The 22,923-nt window shown below is 39.2% G+C and overlaps 1 protein-coding gene across 1 annotated transcript in view; it reads left to right on the forward strand.

The window, feature by feature from the left end:
• The window catches only part of ECPAS (Ecm29 proteasome adaptor and scaffold), a 304,008-nt gene that overhangs the window by 15,719 nt on the left and 265,366 nt on the right, over nt 1-22,923 (forward strand). Inside the window, exon 5 of the mRNA XM_053702690.1 lies at nt 1,756-1,905. Coding sequence (XP_053558665.1) covers nt 1,756-1,905 — 150 coding nt within the window. The remainder of the gene's footprint in view (nt 1-1,755; nt 1,906-22,923) is intronic.

Below are 22,923 nucleotides of genomic sequence, written 5' to 3' on the forward strand. Positions count from 1 at the left end.
CTGTCATTGGCACTCAAGGGGTAAAAGGGACACTAAACCCATTTTTTTTCTCTTTAATGGTTCAGACAGAGCATGCAATTTCAAGCAACTTTCTAATTTACTCCTATTATCAATTTTTCTTTGTTCTCATGCTATGTTTATTTGAAAAAACAGGAATGTAAGCATAAGAGCCGGCCCATTTTTGGTTTAGCACCTGGGTAGAGCTTTCTGATTGGTGGCTAAATGAAGCAAACCAATCGGCAAGCTCTACCCAGGTTTTGAACCAAAAATAGGCCGGCTCCTAACCTTATTTCCTGCTTTTTCAAATACAGATTTCAAGAGAACGAAGAAAAATTGATAATAGGAGTAAATTAGAAAGTTGCTTCAAATGGCATGATCTATCTGAATCACAAAACAAAAAAAAAAAATTGGGTTTAGTATCCCTTTAAATGTGTTCCCAATTATCCATTCTTCTTCTGGAGCGCTCTACATTATTTACATATAGCTCCTTTTAATTTGATTAAGTCATTTGAAATATCTGCTTTTAACTATTCTCACCTATACTGAAAATATCAGTACAACAGTACTGGTTATAGAAAAGCTATGTGTATATAATGCAAAAATTTTCTAAAGCAATCACTCTTCTGGTTCTCTCTAACGTCCGGATTCTCCAAAGTTCTCCAACATAGTGAGAAATCATCATGCAGTTCTCATTGGGTTCTGACCTTACTGATTTCACTGCAAATACAAAAGAAACTGAAATGTTTTCACTACAGTCTAACTTACATTTGCATCTAGTTTAGTAACATTACTTTTCTGTCAGTCAAATAAGAACATTGTGAATTTTGAGCAAACTTTGCATCATACTGCAGACAAGACAAATCAGTGAGACTTTGTAGGTGTAACATGCCCAGAGAATCAAATAAATGTTGTGAGAGCTTCAGACACACCCAGGGATCTCCCCTGTCTCTTGCACTTTCTTAAACAGTTTGGCTTATTTCACGTATATAAATATGATGCAGTTTGTAAAAGACATGCCGAAATATACAGAGTATAATTCTAATTTGTTTTAGTTAAAATGAAGCATTTAAAGCACAATCAAAATTTGTAAAATCACAATCCTAAATGCACTGCTGTATCTAAGTGCAATGAAACACAACATGTGTTGTCTAACTAACAAAACCTAAAAAGGCAAAAGTAAATTTAAAATAATCTCATGTCATACAGCTCTGTAATGCACTGTGATTCTTTCCTTCTCATTCCAAAATGCAGGGAATGCCCCTTAGAAAGATACATCAGTAGTTGCTTTTCTAGAATTTCTTGTGATGGACCTTGCAGTGCTGGAGGATCATTTTAGATACATTTTTTTAAGATCATCTGGCCCTAAGTATGGGTCTTTGTGTATACAGACAGAGATAAAAACATGATGGCTTTGCATATGTATAACGAGATAAGATAATGAGGTCTGCCCTCCCTGCAAGCTTAGCCCATTTAATAGAGTTGTGGTTTAAATTAGAAACTGTTTTGTATACAAAAAGAAACTTAAATGAGCCATTTCCCATATGATTTATATTCTGCAGCTGGTATAACAAGTCATAGTAAACGCATATATATTGACTGCATCGCATTTCTTATGTTTATAGTTGGGTATCAAATTTCTGCTAGAATACAAAAGTTTCCTTAGATGGGAATGGTGGTGGTAATATGCTTATCTGTCGTATTCCATTCATGTTGTTCGTACAAACATAAGTATAACTTTTTTTTTTTTTTTTTTAGCCTTATGCACCTTCTAATACCAACACTTTATCACATGAAATACTCTACTGAAGCATCAAAATCCTCCTCACATTTTAACCTTGCTGAGAAACCAAAGACTGTGCACTTGCTTTTGGACTTTATGTTGGACGTCCTTCTGATGCCTTATGGGTGAGAGAGCCTCGTGTTGTCAGTGATTTTATAATTTGATATATTGTGTGTGTGTGTTTATAGATACATAGAACCCACATTTCACTTGTTCCATTTAACGCACTGCAATCAGGCCCCATATAACAGGCAGTAGGTGGACAAGGTTTCAACGGCCACATTCAGGATTTGTGAGGCAGCCCACCTTTAACATTGGATAAACAATTGATTCTTCAGCCCTGCTCCCCTTCGACCAATTGCGCAAGAGCAGGGCTTGTCGGTCATCTAAGACCAGTAACTCCACAATCTCTGAGTTGGCAGACAGGTTAAGAAGCAGGGATCTTAATCGGACATAAATCCCAACGTTGTTCTTCCATGATTCAGATAGCGCATACACTTGTAAACGGCTTTCCAATTTACTTCTATTATATATATGGCTGAGTTTTTTTGGTATTCTTTTGTTGAAAAGCATACTTAGGTAGATTCAGGAGCTGGGAGCCAGCTGCTGATTGGTGGCTGCACATATATGCCTCTTGTCATTGCTACTCTTTCAATAAAGGATACCAAGAGAATGAAGCAAAATTGATAAGAGAAGTCAATTGGAAATATTTTTATTTTTTTCTTTCTTAAATTGTATGCTTTATCTGAATCATGAAAGAAAATAATGGGTTTCGTGTCCCTTTTGCTTTTACATTATAAGTGATCCTGCATTTCGAGGGCTTCCGACCTGCAACCACTTATTGCAAAATAAATGTTTGAGGAGAGTTGATTTATAGAGAATCAAGTGAGGAAGGGTAGTAGTAGTAATAATGTAATTTATTTATAAAGCAGCAGCATATTCTGCACGGTTAAAAGGATAGGTACAAGCTAATACAGTTACAAGTATGTTACAGATAGTGGCCTTTACAGTTTTTGTACAATTATTATCGGATGTAAAATAGGGGTACGCATCTTCACTAGTCTCATGATTCGATTACGATTATCCTGTCAACGATTCTATTAGATTCTGCGATGCATCACGATTACTACCCAGACCAAATAGGGGTAAAGCAGCCATTTGTAAAAACCACACTTTATATTAAAAAGTGTGTTGAAGTAGTATGTTGCACTGCACACCTCCACCATACTAATAGTATAACTATTGGGTTTTATGCCTCTTTTTAAAGTACCACTCAATGCAGTAGAATTACATAATTAACAAGAACATAATAAGAAGACTATGCACTTACTCTGAATTTCAAATAAGCAAATGTTTTTTCTTCCTTCTCTTGGTATCCCTTGTTGAAAAAGAATATGCACATATCCTAAACTAGTGGGAGCTAGCTGCTGATTAGAGCCTGCACACATTTGTCTTTTGTGATTGGCTAACTAGATGTGTTCAGCTGGCTGCCAGTAGTGCAATGATGTCCCTTCAGCAAAGGATAACAAAATAGTGGCGCAAATTTGATAATAGAAGTAAATTGGAAAATTGTATCTTCCATCCAAATAATGAAAGAAAAATGTGGGGGTCCCACAGGTATACCCCGCTCATACAGCGGGTTAGGGACCGGAGCCCCGCTGTAAAGTGAAAACCGCCTTAAAGTGAAACAAGGCAGTTTTAGCTTTCTTTTCACTTGCCAGTGTGTTTAAAGACTTGAAAACATGTTTGAACTAACATTATATAAGGGGTGCAATAGTGTTATGTTTAGTTTAACCCTCGCACAGCACAGTATTCAATTAGTATTCAAAAATACAGTACCTATAAAATAGTGACAATTACTGAAGTAAAATTTTCCAGACTATAACACTGAGACACAGATTGCACTGAAATGCTGTAAACAGAATGAACTGCGCATAACAAAAAAAAATATAAATATATATATATATATATATACACATATACACACACACCGGTGTGTGTGTATGTATGTGTATATATATATATATATATATATATATATATTCAAATTTATTTATATGCTTCCACTATAAAAAAAAAGGAACAAGATGTATTACAAATCTCTCTTTTTAACCCCCAGGGTACGTCCTACAAAAACTCACTTAACGACCAAGGACATACCCTGTACGACGTGGAAGTGATCGTGATCGCTTCCAGCCGCTTTCAAGGTATTGCAGTAATGCCTCAATACCTTTTTTACCCACCAATGCAGAGAGAGCCACTCTGTGGCCCTCTCTGCATCTGCCAGCGATGGTGCCTATCGTTGGTGGGTGGGAGCCATTGCAGGGAGGCGGGTGGGCGGCCTATCGCTGGAGAACTTCCGGCCAGTAGTGGGAAATGACTTGCGGGTGCGCGCGGAAGTTGTGTGCGTGCCCGATCACTAACCAAGAAGTGGTGGGAGAGGGAGGGGGGAATAATGTTGGGAAAGGGATCTGAAAGAGGGGGAGGGGAAGAATATTGAGGGGGGCAGCTTACACTACAGAAAAAGTGGGATTTATAAACAAAAATGTCAAATTTTATTGCAAAGTGGGTACTGGCAGACAGCTGCCGGTACCCAAAATGATAACTATAGTGCAGTCAGGTTAAATATTAACCAAAAATAGGAACCCCTAGGGGAACCGTGAGCGGGGTGCGCTGACAAAATATATATGTTGATAACAGATAGTAAAAGTGATTAATGTCTATGGACAAACCCTATTAGTCCATATGAAGAAATGGTGCTGTGTCTTTTGAAACAATAGAAATGTGCTGGCGGCGAGGCTCCTCTGGACTTCGGGTAGAAGGTGTCTGTGAATTAGAAATAACAAAGAGGGCGCCACATAGCGTGATATTGTAGATTCAAAGCCAAAATAGGTAAATAATGTAAAGGCTTACCAGAGGTGCTGACAGGCAGGCTAACACTTTCAGTGGCTAGCACACTGGGTGGTCTCCGGCAAGCTGTTCACAGGTGATGTTCAGCGTTTCTTTGATTGGCGTCTGTGCGGCTGAAACCTGAGACGCTGCGGTAGAGCAGATACTTTGATGCCTTATCCAGGAAGGCTCAAAGGGAGAACCAAGGCAAAAAACAAATGGACAACTTCCGTATAATTAAAATCAGTAAATTTTAATCCATAAAAACTGCTACGCGTTTCTAGACCATAAACCGGTCTTTTCTTCAGGCATACAAACAATGGATACAAATTTTTTAAAAATGTTTACCTAATATACAATTAAAAACGGAAGTTGTCATAGTTTTCAAAAAAGGACCAATGGGACATGAGTGAATGTTCTGAATCTTATTAATGTTGATTGGGCTCAATAGCCTGTGTGCTTCATTAACATTCGCAGCTGATATCCCAATGGAATGTTTTTGACTTGTACATCTTTGTCTGCTACATAAACTTGAATGTTTCTAAATAATACCTGCATTAAAATGTACAATAAAATGTTTGATTTTCAGATCTAAATACTATATGAATCATGTATGATTATGTTCATGCTTTATGTGATGTCATGTGAAAAAGAACATAAAATAGTTAAATAACAAATGTTTTGTATTTAAATTGACAGTGAAGTGGGTTAGGTTGTTCCGATTTGAACTATAAAAGGATATGCGTGGGAGTGTATAATGAAAAAAAGGATGGTATGTATTGATCATGAACCAGCAGTGTTGTTAAGGAAATAAAATAATTAAATTTGTGTCATATAGAATTGTAACATCTACGGCAAAATTATGCTCAATTTTGTCGTGATAGGCTATAAAAATTGGATATGATTGCAATTTGCTGAAAAAACAAAAAACAAAATCCTGGCAATAAATGGCAACAAATGAATTATATTCTATCTATCACTCCAATTAGTGTGAGGGGCTAAAAATTTATATAATATAGACTTGGATAAAGCAAGACCTACAGCTGTGGAAATCAATACACAGAGGTTCTTAGGCATGCATGTTTAATAAAAACATGTACGTGTAAATAACTAGTATATGTATCTGGTATTACACTTCTGTAATAAATAATTCAAGCGAAAACTTTTCTTTGTTTGACTATTTTTGATCTCATAATGTCTGAGATTCTGTCAACCTACAGCTGTGGATATCTATACACAGAGGTTCTTCGGCATACATGTTTGATAAAAGCAAGTATGTGTTAGTATGAATAGCTAGTATTTCTGTGTGTGTCTCTGATGTTATGCTTCTATAATGGATAATTAAAGCGTAAAACTTTTCTTTGTTTAACTAATTTTCATCTCGTAATATCTGGGCTTCTATAACTAAAAAGGTGGATGAAAAATGTCTATTGAATATGTTCTTATTTTTTGTTTTTTGTTTGGAAAAATTAATGACCAGTGGAAGTTAGGGATACTGTTGTTAAAATATTGGTATCAACATTTTGATGGTCTTGTTCTATGTGAAAATGTTTATAATGTTTATGCATGGAATAAGGTCATTCATTCGAAATCCCTGTTGTGAGAATTTATGGAAGCCATTCAATATAGTGGAAACTTGGTTTAAAGGTCATCTCAGGGTATTAGAATTGATGTGATGTATTTTGAAATAAAGAGTGCAAAAAAGTTAAACATGTTTAATGTCTAATGTGGTCCCTTTTGTCGGTGACTATTTGCATGATAATAATATTGTAAACTGGAATGTGTTAATCTGGTGCACCTAATGTAACCATGTTTCCATATATTGTTTAATAAAATGGAACATGTATTTGAATTGTTACATCGGTCTATAGGATATGTTTGATGTTTGAGTGATAAAAAATTGTATTGAATGTGAGCAAATTCCATTATATATGTATTGTAGAAAACTTAGAGTGCCCTAATGATAGCCATATTCTGCATAATTGTTGAAATATATGTGTCATAGGTCAAAGGTTTGATTGTTAGTTAAATGCCGCCAGATCCAGATTCGCGTTTAAACCATCAGGAAAAAGTGTTTTTAACTTAAAGATCCAGAAAGTTTCTCGTTGTCTGAGTTTGTTCGTTCTGTTATAATCTGCAGACCTAGGAATGAAATCTATGGGTGTGTATTTGTAAGTATATGGATTACCTTGGTGTTTGCTCAGGCAATGGTTTGGCACACTGTGTTTAATTTTGGTTTTCTTGCAGTTTTTGCAATTCCGCAAGTGTTCCCCCCACCTTGTTTTTACTTTTCTGCAGGTGCGGCCTACATATTGTAGGCCGCATATACACTCCAATAGGTATACCACAAAAGAAGAATTGCAGTTATAAAATCCCTGAATGGGATATATGTCACCGGTGGTGTGGGATCTAAAAGATTTGCTACCATGTTTGATATACTGGCAAGAATTGCAACCGGTTTTCCCGCATTTGTATGTTCCTTGCAGACCAAATATCCCATTTTTAGTTTGTATATTATTTTTAAATCGTTGTTGGGTATGTTTGACTATTTTACTTGGTGCTAATTTACTTCTCAAGGTAGGTGCTCTTCTGTAGACTATCTTTGGTCTATCTTGTACAATGTTTTTTAGAACAGGATCTCTTTGAATAACGTGCCAATGTTTGTATATTATCTGATTTATTTTTTGAAAGTTGCTATTATATTGTGTGATAAACATGGTCTTATCTTGATTTATTGCACAATTGGTTACTCTTTTGCTTTTACTGTTATTGGATAAAATCTCATTTCTGTTTAGTTTTTTTGTTCTTGTTAGTGCATTATCTAAAATATGAACCGGGTAATTTCTCTCTATAAATCTTTTGTAAATGATTTGACTTTGTTCAAGGAAGATGTTAAAATCTGAACAATTCCTCCTGATGCGTCTGAACTGACTGTACGGTACGTTGTTAATCCAACTTCTATGGTGGTTGCTATGATATTCTAAATAGCTATTGCTATCAACATCCTTAAAAAATGTTTTCGATATAATGGTCCAATTGGGACCCCAACTGAGTATCAGATCTAGGTATTCTATTGATTCTGCTTGAATGTTAGCTGTGAATGTAATCCCCATATTATTGTTATTAAGATGTGTTATGAATGATTCTGCTGCTTCTGGGCTACCATTCCAAATCAGAATGAGATCATCTATGTAACGGCCATAGAATACCAGGCTCCCCCCGAGGTTCGCTTGATGAATGTAAATCTCCTCAAAATATCCCATGAAGAGATTCGCGAAACTCGGGGCGAACCTGGTACCCATGGCCGTTCCCTTGGTCTGTAAATAGTAGCGATCTAAATATAAAAAATAATTATGTTGTAAAATATATTTAATGCATTCTAGAATATATGTTCTTTGGTCCTCAGGTAAGAAAGGGTCCTGTTCTAAAAAATGTGAGACTGCCATCAATCCTAAATTGTGTGTGATGTTTGAATACAGCGAACTAACATCACATGTAATCCATAATTTCTTGTCATTGGTAAAGGTGAGGTTGTGTAATAATTGTAAAAGATGTGTGCTGTCTCTTATGTAGGATGGAAGTGTAGTGACAAATTTCTGTAGAAATTTGTCAATGTAGAAAGATAAATTATAAGTCAGATTGCCAATTCCTGCTATGATGGGACGTCCGGGGGGGTTATTTTTGTCCTTATGTATTTTTGGAAGATGGTAATAATGCGCTATGCTAGGATTGTCTATTTTCAAAAATTCCCTTTCTTCTTTGTTTAAAATGCCCTGTAATGCGCCTTTGTCTATTAATTTCTGCTTTTATCAAACATGTATGCCGAAGAACCTCTGTGTATAGATATCCACAGCTGTAGGTTGACAGAAGCTCAGACATTATGAGATCAAAAATAGTCAAACAAAGAAAAGTTTTCGCTTGAATTATTTATTACAGAAGTGTAATACCAGATACATATACTAGTTATTTACACGTACATGTTTTTATTAAACATGCATGCCTAAGAACCTCTGTGTATTGATTTCCACAGCTGTAGGTCTTGCTTTATCCAAGTCTATATTATATAAATTTTTAGCCCCTCACACTAATTGGAGTGATAGATAGAATATAATTCATTTGTTGCCATTTATTGCCAGGATTTTGTTTTTTGTTTTTTCAGCAAATTGCAATCATATCCAATTTTTATAGCCTATCACGCCAAAATTGAGCATAATTTTGCCGTAGATGTTACAATTCTATATGACACAAATTTAATTATTTTATTTCCTTAACAACACTGCTGGTTCATGATCAATACATACCATCCTTTTTTTCATTATACACTCCCACGCATATCCTTTTATAGTTCAAATCGGAACAACCTAACCCACTTCACTGTCAATTTAAATACAAAACATTTGTTATTTAACTATTTTATGTTCTTTTTCACATGACATCACATAAAGCATGAACATAATCATACATGATTCATATAGTATTTAGATCTGAAAATCAAACATTTTATTGTACATTTTAATGCAGGTATTATTTAGAAACATTCAAGTTTATGTAGCAGACAAAGATGTACAAGTCAAAAACATTCCATTGGGATATCAGCTGCGAATGTTAATGAAGCACACAGGCTATTGAGCCCAATCAACATTAATAAGATTCAGAACATTCACTCATGTCCCATTGGTCCTTTTTTGAAAACTATGACAACTTCCGTTTTTAATTGTATATTAGGTAAACATTTTTAAAAAATTTGTATCCATTGTTTGTATGCCTGAAGAAAAGACCGGTTTATGGTCTAGAAACGCGTAGCAGTTTTTATGGATTAAAATTTACTGATTTTAATTATACGGAAGTTGTCAATTTGTTTTTTGCCTTGGTTCTCCCTTTGAGCCTTCCTGGATAAGGCATCAAAGTATCTGCTCTACCGCAGCGTCTCAGGTTTCAGCCGCACAGACGCCAATCAAAGAAACGCTGAACATCACCTGTGAACAGCTTGCCGGAGACCACCCAGTGTGCTAGCCACTGAAAGTGTTAGCCTGCCTGTCAGCACCGGTTATCATACGGTGCCATTACCTCTGGTAAGCCTTTACATTATTCACCTATTTTGGCTTTGAATCTACAATATCACGCTATGTGGCGCCCTCTTTGTTATTTCTAAGGTTAAATATTAATACTCATCAAAGAATAATTTAGTTAAATGAAAGAGTTTATGTCCATTTCACTGTTCAGACCTTTAGGGTGTAATGTCCCAAAGTTGTAAATGAATTCAGCTTCCTGTTTTAATAATTTCTTTGTAAGATTCCCTCTCCTTCCATCCAACGTTACTTTTTTAATTCCCCAAAACTTGAGGGCTCCTGTATTACCCCTATGAAAACTGTAAAACTGTAAGTGTGCACACTTAAAAGAAAATTAAACAGCGATACAACTTGATTTTTAAGAGAAATACTGCCTGCCGTAGCTTGTTACAGCCCACACCGGAATTCCGGGTAGGAGAGAATTGTAGGAGGGCGTGCTGAAGAGGCAGAGTGAAAGAGAACTAAGAACAGCTGTCTAAATAACCGCTAAATTCAAAACCTACATCTGACACTGAATTTTTTACCTGCATGATTGATAGCAACCCGATGCTGTCTTGATTGAAAGAAACTTTCTGCGTGCTTGATTGTTTTAAACTAGATGCCTGCAGTTTAACCTCAGCATTGATTACAGCAGACTTTAATACATCAGATTCCAGTGTTTCATACTTTGTATCAAGCAAAAAACACATTTTTAGGAATTGGATACCCAGACCATCAAGTCTTAAAGTCTGAGTTCCCAACCCTGACTTGGTTAACGGTATTTGTAAAGACATGAACAGTGTGTGATGCTATTATCATTGCCTAATGTTTTAATCTCAATTTACCTAACTCTAAGGATTGTTTTATTGATTTGGTCAAATTGTACTTTTTCAGTGAATTTTATCAGTGAAGTTTTAGAGTAGACACCGGTGTCCTCAGATAGTGACTGAAGTTTTAAATAGTGACTTAATTTTTATTTTCCATTGATTGCGATTATTATCCAATGTATTAATAAATTGTATTTTATTTCTTACAAACTTACAGCTGTACCAATTTGCTTTATTTATATATCTATATCATAGTAAACTACTTTTTATTCTTAATATTCAGAGAGCCTTGATTGGCGCCACTTCCAAACACTTTGTATTTTTTTAGATATCCTAATCGATTGCTCAGGTGGTGAATAAAGCAATCAGGAGGTTGGCAAATCTGAAACACACTTATTTCCAGCTTGCACACTCTTTGCTTGTACTTGTCTAACTTTTTTCACCAGTGTAAGCTGTATTTAAGAGACTTTAAGACTATTCTTAAGATTAGATTAGGACACAGTGTGATTTTTGAGTAAGGTGGACGTTAGGATTATATGACACATTCTGTCTGAATAACCAATAATTATACCCCAAAAATTTAATAAAGGCTAAATTAGGGAGTTAACCCAAAATCTACTTTTTAATACATTAAAGATGGATATATTTAAACTAAGAGATACACTGCTATCAGCAATAGATGTCTCTTTGGAAAATAATGAATATTTGCAAAACACCCCGCTTTTAAACTCCACAATAGACGCTAGTACCACTTTAAACACACTAGAAGATTTACTCACTAAGGAATTAAAAATAAAAACGGAACTAAAGTTTATGGAGAAATATATAGAAGTAGGAATGATACCTAGGGGATTACGGTTAAAAAAAGACTGCACATTCGAATTAAAAATAGATCTACAAATTGAATGGTTTGAGGTATTAGAGAAGGCCTCAGCTGACTTAATTAAAATTATTATTAAAGCAAGAAATATTGCACTTAAAGAAATAAATGAAGAGCTAACCAGATCCAAAGTGATTTTTGATACAAAGAAAAAGGATACTAAATGCCTTGAAAAAGAGGGTGAAATTATAAAAAGATTAGGAGACCTGAATACAGACCTTTTAAATAATAAATGGAAAAAGTTCAATAGGGATAGAGATGATTATAGAACAGAAGAAAAAAGTGAAGAACAGGGAAAAGAAATACAGAATGTGGTTACAAAAAAGAATACACTACTCAGTAAAAGAAAGGAGAATAAATCACAGAATAGACAAGTTAACCAACAGACATTAGAAATAATAGAACATAACCAGGGAGGTTCAAAAAATACATATTATTCAGATAATAACAGAGGAACTACCAACTATGAAAAAAGGGAAAATAGACAATATGAAGAAAAGTTTATAGATAGACAACAGAGGAGAATAGGGAATGGCCTCATATGGGGAGAAATGGTTTTAGGAATCAGAGGAGCTACAGGGACCCCCAGGGTTATACTGATAACAATCAATATAACACTTATCATAGAAATTCTGATCAACAATATTATAATCAATCTAGGAGAGATCACAGAAGAATAAAAACTGATTATCACAGAAGAGTAGAATCCGACTATCGAAGAGAGAGGATAATAGACCTGATAGAAATTTTAATGAAGAGAGACAATATGAGCGAGGTTGGTACAACAGGGGTAGAGAAAGACTTGATTCAAATAGAAGAGGCGAACAAACACAACAAAATTGGAGGGTTCGATTCAATATATTGAAAACTACAGATCAATCACCCCCTAGGGCTAGTACATCCGCTGATTTTTTAGGATTAGGTCAGAACAGAAATCACGAACCACCAAAAGGGAAAAGACGAAGAGAGGGAGAAGAGGGGGGAGAGGCAAGAGAGATTCGATGATTAATGACAAAGTAAATTATCAAATTGCAGTGGTTAAACCCACAAATATAGAGAGTCATGGTATCTTCAACCTCAGCAATCTAGAACTAACTAGGACACAAGAAAATGTTTTAAAAAAGGGACTATCCTTTGCCCCAACTTCAGTAATGAACAAATTTGAACACTTTATAAATATTAACCAATTTGTAAGAAAATTAACTCTTAAAAAACACTTTATGAAAAACCCAATTATAAACAATAATTCAGGTGAAAAAAGAGAATTTATTCATACGAATTTTAGACCCAAATCACAGTTTTTTCCAACACAAGAAAAAGGAAATTATATTGAGTCTTTCGAAAAATTGGTGAAGCAAGAATTAGAGGAAATTGATACTAAACAAACTAGGAACCTGAAATGGAACTTAAGCTTGAAAGAAAAGGCAATCTTGAAAGAACTACAGTCTAGAGATGATATAGTCATAAAGCAGGCGGACAAAGGAGGGGGTCTGGTAATTATGAATAGCACCAATTATAAAACTGAGGCTTATAGATTGTTGAATGATACATCTACGTATAAAAAGCTCTTGAGTGATCCAGGTGATAATTATCACTGTAAATTGAAAGAAATGCTAGACGAAGCAAAATTAGCAAATTTGGTAACTGAACAGGAATATAACTTCCTCTTAGTCAAAAATTTCAGAACCCCCATATTCTACTTCTTGCCAAAGATTCATAAGAATCTCAAAGAACCTCCTGGACGCCCGATAATATATTGATTCGATTACATCAAATATGTCGCAATATATTGACTTCTTTTTACAAGATTATGTGAAAGAACTCCCCTCCTATATCTCAGACTCGGCCCACTTTCTAAGAGTCTTAAGAGATATAAAATGGGAAAAAAACTTTATACTTGTCACATGTGACGTAAGCTCCCTTTACACGAATATCGAACACAAACTGGGAGTTCAGGCTATTGAACATTTTTTCAAACAAGACCCGAATATGACAGAGACTCGAAGAGTTTTTTTGGTAAAATGTATTAAATACATTCTGGGAAATAACTATTTCAAATTTGAGAATGGATATTTTCTACAGGTAAAAGGTACGGCTATGGGCACAAGGTTCGCACCCAGTTATGCGAATCTATTCATGGGGATATTTGAAAGAGAGGTCATTGACCAGTCCCCATGGGGTGCGAACCTTGTGCTCTATAGACGCTACATTGATGACCTGTTTTTCATTTGGAGGGGAGACACGGAGCTGTTAGATCTGTTTATTGATGATTTAAACACCAATAGATTTGGCCTACAATTTACTTATGAGTCTAGTAACCTTAAAATTAACTATTTAGACATAGAGATAGAGATACAAAATGATGAAATGAAAACAAAGACTTTTTTTAAAAAAGTCGATTCCAATAATTACATAGACGCGGCCAGTCGCCATCATAGTAAATGGAAAAATAATATACCAAAAGGCCAGCTAATGAGAATTAGAAGGAATTGCACGGATGTTAAAGATTTCGAGGAACAATCCGAAGTACTAATACAAAGATTTGGACAGAGAGGCTATAACACCAATAAAATCCAAGATATGGTGGAGGATATAAAAAATACAGATCGAGAAAAACTACTAGTTAAAAGAGAAAACCCCCAAAATGAAAGGTATAATGAAATACTCAATATACCAGTAATTACAACATATTCTGCACAACATAAACTATTTCAAAATATAGTCCAAAAACATTGGCATCTTTTATTAAAAGATCCCCTAATAGGGCCGAATCTAGGAAGGAATCCAAGATTCATTTATAGAAAGGCAAAGAACTTGAAATCAATATTAGCCCCCAGTGAGTTTAAAGGAGATACTAAAATGTGTAAGAGAGGCTATAGGACCTTAGAAGGAGAAAGGATTGAAGGCTTCTTCCCCTGCCACCAATGTAAGGCGTGTAAGAATAGCACTAAACTTAAACAGGTTAAATCTGAGAAAGATGGAAGGGTTATAAAGATAAGCGACATTATAAGATGTACAGATATCAACATCATATACATGTTACAATGTGACTGTAATTTGAGATACTTTGGACAGACAGGACGAAAACTAAAAGACCGTATACGGGAACATCTACTTGCGATTGAGCATGAGAGAGAGGATACGGTCTTGTATAAACATTTTAAAGAGGTCCATAGGGGTAATAGAGGAGCCCTCAAGTTTTGGGGAATTAAAAAAGTAACGTTGGATGGAAGGAGAGGGAATCTTACAAAGAAATTATTAAAACAGAGTATAAAAAAGGCAACACAGCTGGTGGAGGGTATCTTGACAAAGGCTCCCTGGAGAGCTGAAACGCGTAGAAACCACACCAGTACCCAGTTCATTTGGATAAGACACAGAGACTGTGAGGCTCCCAGGACCGTCAAGCCAGCACAAGAGGAAATATTACAACACAACGCTGAGCAGACGGTAGGAGTGAAGACCGGAAAACTGTAAGTGTGCACACTTAAAAGAAAATTAAAAAGCGATACAACTTGATTTTTAAGAGAAATACTGCCTGCCGTAGCTTGTTACAGCCCACACCGGAATTCCGGGTAGGAGAGAATTGTAGGAGGGCGTGCTGAAGAGGCAGAGTGAAAGAGAACTAAGAACAGCTGTCTAAATAACCGCTAAATTCAAAACCTACATCTGACACTGAATTTTTTACCTGCATGATTGATAGCAACCCGATGCTGTCTTGATTGAAAGAAACTTTCTGCGTGCTTGATTGTTTTAAACTAGATGCCTGCAGTTTAACCTCAGCATTGATTACAGCAGACTTTAATACATCAGATTCCAGTGTTTCATACTTTGTATCAAGCAAAAAACACATTTTTAGGAATTGGATACCCAGACCATCAAGTCTTAAAGTCTGAGTTCCCAACCCTGACTTGGTTAACGGTATTTGTAAAGACATGAACAGTGTGTGATGCTATTATCATTGCCTAATGTTTTAATCTCAATTTACCTAACTCTAAGGATTGTTTTATTGATTTGGTCAAATTGTACTTTTTCAGTGAATTTTATAAGTGAAGTTTTAGAGTAGACACCGGTGTCCTCAGATAGTGACTGATTGAAGTTTTAAATAGTGACTTAATTTTTATTTTCCATTGATTGCGATTATTATCCAATGTATTAATAAATTGTATTTTATTTCTTACAAACTTACAGCTGTAGCAATTTGCTTTATTTATATATCTATATCATAGTAAACTACTTTTTATTCTTAATATTCAGAGAGCCTTGATTGGCGCCACTTCCAAACACTTTGTATTTTTTTAGATATCCTAATCGATTGCTCAGGTGGTGAATAAAGCAATCAGGAGGTTGGCAAATCTGAAACACACTTATTTCCAGCTTGCATACTCTTTGCTGGTACCCAAAATGGTGGCAAATAGATGGCAAATAGAGGGGGGAGGGATAGAGAGCTGTTTTGGGGGGCTCAGGGAGGTTGGTTGGTAAGGGGGGAATCCTACACTGCAAAAAATATATCTTTATTTTTTTTATTTTATTTTTTAAACTAACAAACTTTATTTTTATACTGGCAGACTTTCTGCCAGTACTAAAGATAGTGGTGACAATAGTGATGTGGGGGAGGCAAGAGAGCTGTTTGAGAGTGGCCAGGGAGGGAACAAGGGGTGGGATGTGTCAGGTGGGAGGCTGATCTCTACACTAAAGCTAAAATTAACCCTACAAGCTACCTAATTAACCTCCTAACTGCTGGGCATAATACAAGTGTGGTGCACAGCGGAATTTAGTGGCCTTCTAATTACCAAAAAGTAATGCCAAAGCCATAAATGTCTATTTCTGAACAAAGGGGATCCCAGAGAAGCATTTACAGCCATTTGTGCCATAATTGCACAAGCTGTTTGTAAATAATTTCAGTGAGAAACCTAAAGTTTGTGAAAAAGTTAGTAAAGTTAAAAAAAAATTTTTATCGCATTTTTTTAAATGGTTTGGAAATAGCAAAGTGCTACTTGTACTTATTGCCCTATAATTTGCAAAGTACGTGTAAACATTGGGTATTTTTCTAAACTCAGGACAAAATTTAGAAACTATTTAGCATGGGTGTTTTTTGGTGGTTGTAGATGTGTAACAGATTTTGGGGTCAAAGTTGGAAAAAGTGTGTTTTTTCCATTTTTTTCATCATATTTTATAAAACAAATTTATAGTAAATTCTAAGATATGATGAAAATAAGGATATCTTTAGAAAGTCCATTTAATGGCGAGAAAAACGGTATATAATATATGTGGGTAAGTAAATGAGTAATAGTAAATTTACAGCTAAACACAAACACTGCAGAATTGTAAAAATAGCCCTGGTCCCAAACGGTAAGAAAATTGAAAAGTGCTGTGGTCACTAAGGGGTTTAGAAGTTACCTGAAATAATGATAATAAAGAGTCATGTCTGACTGACTAGCTAAATCATTTAATTTTAGTAATACCTCCTATCTGAATAATAAAGAAGAAAATAGTGGCTTAGATTATTATTATCAGGTATTTGTAGAGCACCAACAGATTCCGCAACGCTGATATACAAATAACAGGGGGGATAAAATGGCATATAGAGATATTTACATAAACATGTTTGAGAGCGTGTTTAAAAAATGTTGGTACATAATAACAGCATTTTAACAATAAGAATGAATATATTTTAATGTCCATATTACTTTGTTTTTTAATTTAAAAGTGCAATAAAGTTGCAATTAACTTTTATGCTAGCTGACAGTACACCCCTTTTGTTGGCTGCATCCAAATCAGGCAGATGGAACCCTACACTTTGATTATAAATAAAACAATTCAGGAGTTGGTTATTAAAAAGCTTTAATAATTATTTATTATCAGTGAAATCTGATTTCCTAAAACGATCATATGGAAAAACAAACACTGGAAAAGCCAGAAGTATACTATCAGGTGCATTATTATTAGTTGAGATTAATAAATGCTTTGGGAGGTAACAGTGCACACACATGGATGAGACCTTTTTTTTTTTTTTTTTAGTACACCTGTAGCTAGCGAACATAAAAACTCCCTCAGACTTCAAGTCCTCCTTTGCCCCACTGTCAATCATATACTTTCTTCCCATCACAGCAGTCATACAAGGGCGCACTCCCACGACAAAAATGGGCAAGGAACAGTCAAAAATCACTACCACTGTGTTACCATGCTTGCCAACGTCGCATATGCCTATTGGTTGTCTTCATGACAGAAGGATGGTGATAACGTACCGGGTGCAGTTTCCGGGAACTCACTCCTTCTTCCACTACGAGCACGCATGTTTGCCTATTGGCTGGAAATTTTGGAATTGCAGGAATTAGTTTTCTGACCTGCAGATTGGCAAAGTGGAGTCGGTCCTGGAGGCGGGGGTCACATGACGTCACTGACCCTGAATCGATTTGGATCTCCACTGCATCGATGCAGCATTGTTAACGGCTGCATCACAATTTCGATTTATTTTCGGCACCCCAAATGTAAACCATCCTTATGCATACCTAATTTAGGGGGCAGATGTGCTTATGATCTTACATATTAAGTATATAAATGGGGAGCAGTGATAACTATGGTAATATACAGTGGCAAGAAAAAGCATGTGAACCCTTTAGAAATACTACATTTATGTATAAATTTGTCTTAAAATCCTTTTATACACACAGCTCATCTTGATTAGACCCTGGGCAATCCCACAATTTTCCTGCTGTTCCCGCCCCTCCAGACCTACCGGCACCTACATAGCGCGGCGGCTCATTTTAAAGCTCTCGGTCCCCAGATGTCATAGTCCAAAAACCTTACCGGGGACCGGAGTTACAGTCCGTTGAAGTTATGGGGTTAGCGGTGTCCAAACCCCCCGGTTCCCAGAGGAGCTAGCCTCCGATAATTCCCCCACCTCTTGTCCTACCTAGAGGCTACCAATCCCCAAAAGAGCGGAGCTCTGGGGCAAAGGGCTACTGGAGCGACCAGGGGTAAAGTTAGCGGGTGTCCTGCTGTTCTGTGGCCGAACGGGAGTTCCAGGAGCATGGCCAGCCTTAGAGGGGTTGGGCAGGTGTCCGTTGTGAGGCGCCTGACCGGGAGTTCCAGGAGCCCGGCCAGCCTAGGAGGGTTTTCCTGGTCATAGACAAGCTCTTCTCTTCACAAGTTTAGAACACAAAAACAAGCCAACAAAAAGCAAACAAAAAGCTTCCAGAGATTGTGGTTGCTCTGAGGAGCCCAAAACCACTGAGAAACAACAGGGGTGAGGTTGTAGGGGGTAGAGGTTTAGCCCTTGCAGCTGGTATCCGTGACAACTCCCCCCTTCCAGTTCTGCAGATCCGGCTAGATCCTTAACGGGTCGGCCTGGGCTGTCCGACGGTGGCCCTCCACTTCTCGGATGATGGAGAAGGTTATTCCATCTCCCCTGCGCTTGAGGCACCCTGGGCGCAGGGATAGCCACACGATGCAAAGTACCAAACAATTTTGCCAAGGCCGGCTCCCAAACAGTTGCTCTCCCACAAGTTCCAGTGTCTTAAGATTCCATGGCCATACTGCCTCCCACTGTGACACTCTGTTGAGTACCCACCTGACCCACCCACAAACAAAGCCAGTGCCGGTTTCCCAGCTGTATTCCCACCCCAGACTTGAGGGTGAGGTTGCGCCTTGGGGGGGCAGGCAAAGCTCGGGTGCCCAAACATGTGGCACCAACTGCATAAGCTTTTATCCTCCTTGCCCAATGCAACGTCTGCCCCCGGTGAGAAATCCTCCTGGGCGCAAAAAGGGTAGAGATCATGCCCAGCTACTGGGGAGAGAAGACGGGCTGTCTCTCCTTCTGGGAAGGGGATCTGCTGCCGGGGAGGGAGGCCGACTACCTCAGCTCCCTGAGAAACTGTGCTGCCACTGGGGAGGGAGACCGGCTGTCTCTGCTCCCTGTATGGAGTTCTGATGCTGGGGAGAGAGACCAACTTTCTCCTCTCCCAGAAAGGGATTCTGCCGCTGTGGAGAGATATCGATACCCATCTCTCCCTGCAAGGGGTTCTGTGTAAGGGGAGGGAGGACGACTACCTCCGCTCCCAGGGGATGGCTCTGCCGCTGGGGAGAGAGACCGACTGTCTCCTCTCCCGGCTCCTAGCTCTGCCGCTGAGGAGAGAGACAGACTGTCTCCTCTTTCAGGAAGGGGTTTTGCGTACAGGGAGGGAGGACGACTACCTCCGCTCCCAGTGGATGGCTCTGCCGCTGGGGAGAGAGACCGACTGTCTCCTCTCCCTGCTCCTGGCTCTGCCGCTGGGGAGAGAGCCCAACTGTCTCCTCACCCGGGAAGGGGTTCTGCTGCTGGGGAGAGTTATCGACATCCATCTCTCTCTGCAAGGGGTTCTGTGTAAGGGGAGGGAGGTTGACTACCTCCACTCCCAGGGGATGGCTCTGTCTCTGGGGAGAGAGACCGACTGTCTCTGCTCCCTGTTCCTGGCTCTGCCGCTGGGGAGAGAGAACAACTGTCTCCTCCCCCAGGAACGGGTTCTGTGTAAGGAGAGGGAGGACGACTACCTCCTCTCCCTGGGGATGGCTCTGCCGCTGGGGAGAGAGACCGGTTGTCTCCTCTCCTTGTACCTGGCTCTGTCGCTGGGGAGAGAGACCGACCGACTGTCTCCACTCCCGGGAAGGGGTTCTGCCGCTGGGTAGAGTTATCGACATCCGTTTCTCCCTGTGCAAGGGGTTCTGTTTAAGGGGAGGGCGACTACCTCCTCTCCCTGGTTTACCGGAGCTGCTGCAGGGGCTGGGCAGAGGCCGGCGGCTCTCTGCCCTGTTGCCAGCACTTCTGCTAGGGTGGCCCCCTGGTCCAAGACCATAAGCTCGGAGCCAGACTGCTGATCGGTATCCAGCAGCCCTGGTTCCCTTTTTCTCCTCCACGGTCGAGATCCATGAATCCCAGAGGGCTGCACCCCAGATCTGTATACCCTTGGCACGCTGTTTAACGAGATCTAGCAGAATCTTGTATTCCTTGACCAGTGCCTATTCCTGGTCAGTTATAAAATCCAGATTGTCTAGTAGCCAGGATTCCTCCAAGAGATCCAGCGGTTCCTCTTGGAGCCCAGAGATATCCTCCAGACCCTGGTCCGTCTCACTCCCAAACTGTGGGTCCTCTGACCTTTTTGTAAATATCAATTCAGGGCCGCCAAAGCCCTCTGTGGGTGAGCCATCCTCCAGCCATGGCTGCGCTTGCATAGCGAGCCATTGGAGGGCCCGATAGCCGCCGTCCACCCACATCTCTTGCTGGACCAGTCTATGTAGAACAGATAGCCATTCTTTTTTTGGCTGTTTTCCCAGGAAAAGCACTCTCACGGTCCGCCGAACCCGGAACCTCGTGTCATTCGTGGGAGGACCTTTCCATTGTCCCGCTCCTGTTGAAGAGCCTCCCACCAGAGGTCCCGGCGGATCAGGACCCTCTGTTCCAGCACGTCCAGCTGGGCCAGCGCCTCCTGTACTCTACTTAGAAATTCAACTTCCATAGTTACCGGCTACTGTGGCCGTTCTCCTCTGTCAGCAGGAATCATGTGGAAGCATCAGATCCCACCGCTGCCAGCCAATGTGACTAATACCCCGGCTACCCCAACTGGGTAGCTCCGCCAAACGGGTCCTGCTTCTTCCCTGACGACTGCAGCGATGTGTAGCTGGCAAGTGACCACAGCCTGTAGCCACCCCTGATGCCCGGCAGCACCAGTACTCGGGGGTCCCACCCTGTGGCAGACTCCGGCTACCCAGACTAGGTAGTTCTGCCAGAGGGTCCTTCCTCTGCCTGGAACAGGCTGCTATGTAGCCCAGGAAAGTGATTTTAGCAGGAGCCCACCTAAATAACTAGATATACTAGCATTCAGGTGAAATAGGAACTCCTTTTATTGTGAAACACTCCTTTTATACACACAGCTCATCTTGATAAGACCCTGGACAATCCCACAATTTTCCCGCCATTCCCGCCCCTCCAGACCGACCGGCACCTCCATAGCATCCACATTCCCACAGAATCCCAGTACCTAGGGGTGGCGGTTTCGTGATGATCCCGGTGGAGCGGCGGCACTTCCACTTTAAAGTTCTCGGTCCCCAGATGTCAGTCCAAAAACCAGAGTGATTTGTTACTGGGGACCGGAGTTACAGTCCGTTGAAGTTATGGGGTTAGAGGTGTCCAAACCCCCCCGTTCCCAAAGGAGCTCCCCTTCAATAATTCCCCCAGCTCTTGTCCTCCCTAGGGGCTACCGATCCCCAAAAGAGCGGAGCTCTGGGGCAGAGGGCTGCTGGAGCGACCAGGGGTAAAGTTAGCGGGTGTCCTGCTGTTCTGTGGCTGACCGGTAGTTCCAGGAGCCCGGCCAGTCTGAGAGGGATTAGGCCGGTGTCCGTTGTGAGGCGGCCGACTGGGAGTTCCAGGAGCCCGGCCAGCCTAGGAGGGTTTTACCGGTCATAGGCCAGCTCTTCACTTAACAAGTTTAGAACACAAAAACAAGCCAACAAAAAGCTTCCAGAGATTGTGGTTGATTGAGGAGCCCAAAACCACTGAGAAACAACAGGGGTGAGGTTGTAGAGGGGAAGGGGTTTAGCCCTTGCAGCCGGTATCCGTGACATTATTTATCATTAAAATATTCACAGTATAGGTTGGAAAACATATGTGAAACCCTAGGCTAATGACTTCAGCAAAAGCTAATTAGATTAGGAAATAGGCAAACCTGGTGTGCAATTAATGAAACACGATTGCTTCTAAAAAGCACTCAAACATTTTGAGCTTGCTATTCACAAAATGCATCTGTTGATGTGAACCATGCTTTGCAAAAAAGACCTGCGATCAAGAATTGTTGCATTGCATAAAGTTGGAAAGGGTTACAAAGTTATCTCAAAGAACTTTAGATATTCATCTGTCTACTGTTAGACAAATTGTCTATAAATGGAGATGATTTAGTACTGTGGCTACACTCTCTATAAGTGGCCGTCCAGCCAAAATGACTCAAAAGGCACATCGCACAACTGTCAATGAGGTAAAAATGAACCATAGGGGGATTGCTAAAAACTTGAAGAAATCATTGGAACTGGTTAACGTCTCTTTTCATGAGTTACTATATGGAAAACATTGCTTAGTAGAAGTTGGGTGATGCAGCAGGACAATGATCCTAATCATTGAAGTAAATCTACTACAAAATGGATTTAAAAAAAAAAGAAGAAAATCCGCCTTTTGGAGAGGCCCAGCCAGTGCCCAGACCTTAACCCCATAGAGATGCTGAAGAATAACCTGAAGAGAGGTGTTCACAACAGACATCTGCAAAATATGGCTGAGCTGAAGCAGTTCTGTAAAGGAAGAGTGGTCCAAAATTCCTCCTGAACGTTGGGTAGGTCTAATCCGAAGCTACCGGAAATGCTTGATTGAGGTTATTGCTGCCATATGATGATCAACTAGCTATTAAATCCAAGTGTTCACATTTTAATTGTTTGTGTGCTGTAAGCTTAATCACATTGTTTTTGTCTAGACGTGTGACT

The sequence above is a fragment of the Bombina bombina genome, chromosome 2 (assembly GCF_027579735.1).
Source record: "Bombina bombina isolate aBomBom1 chromosome 2, aBomBom1.pri, whole genome shotgun sequence".
Taxonomy (NCBI): Eukaryota; Metazoa; Chordata; class Amphibia; order Anura; family Bombinatoridae; genus Bombina; species Bombina bombina.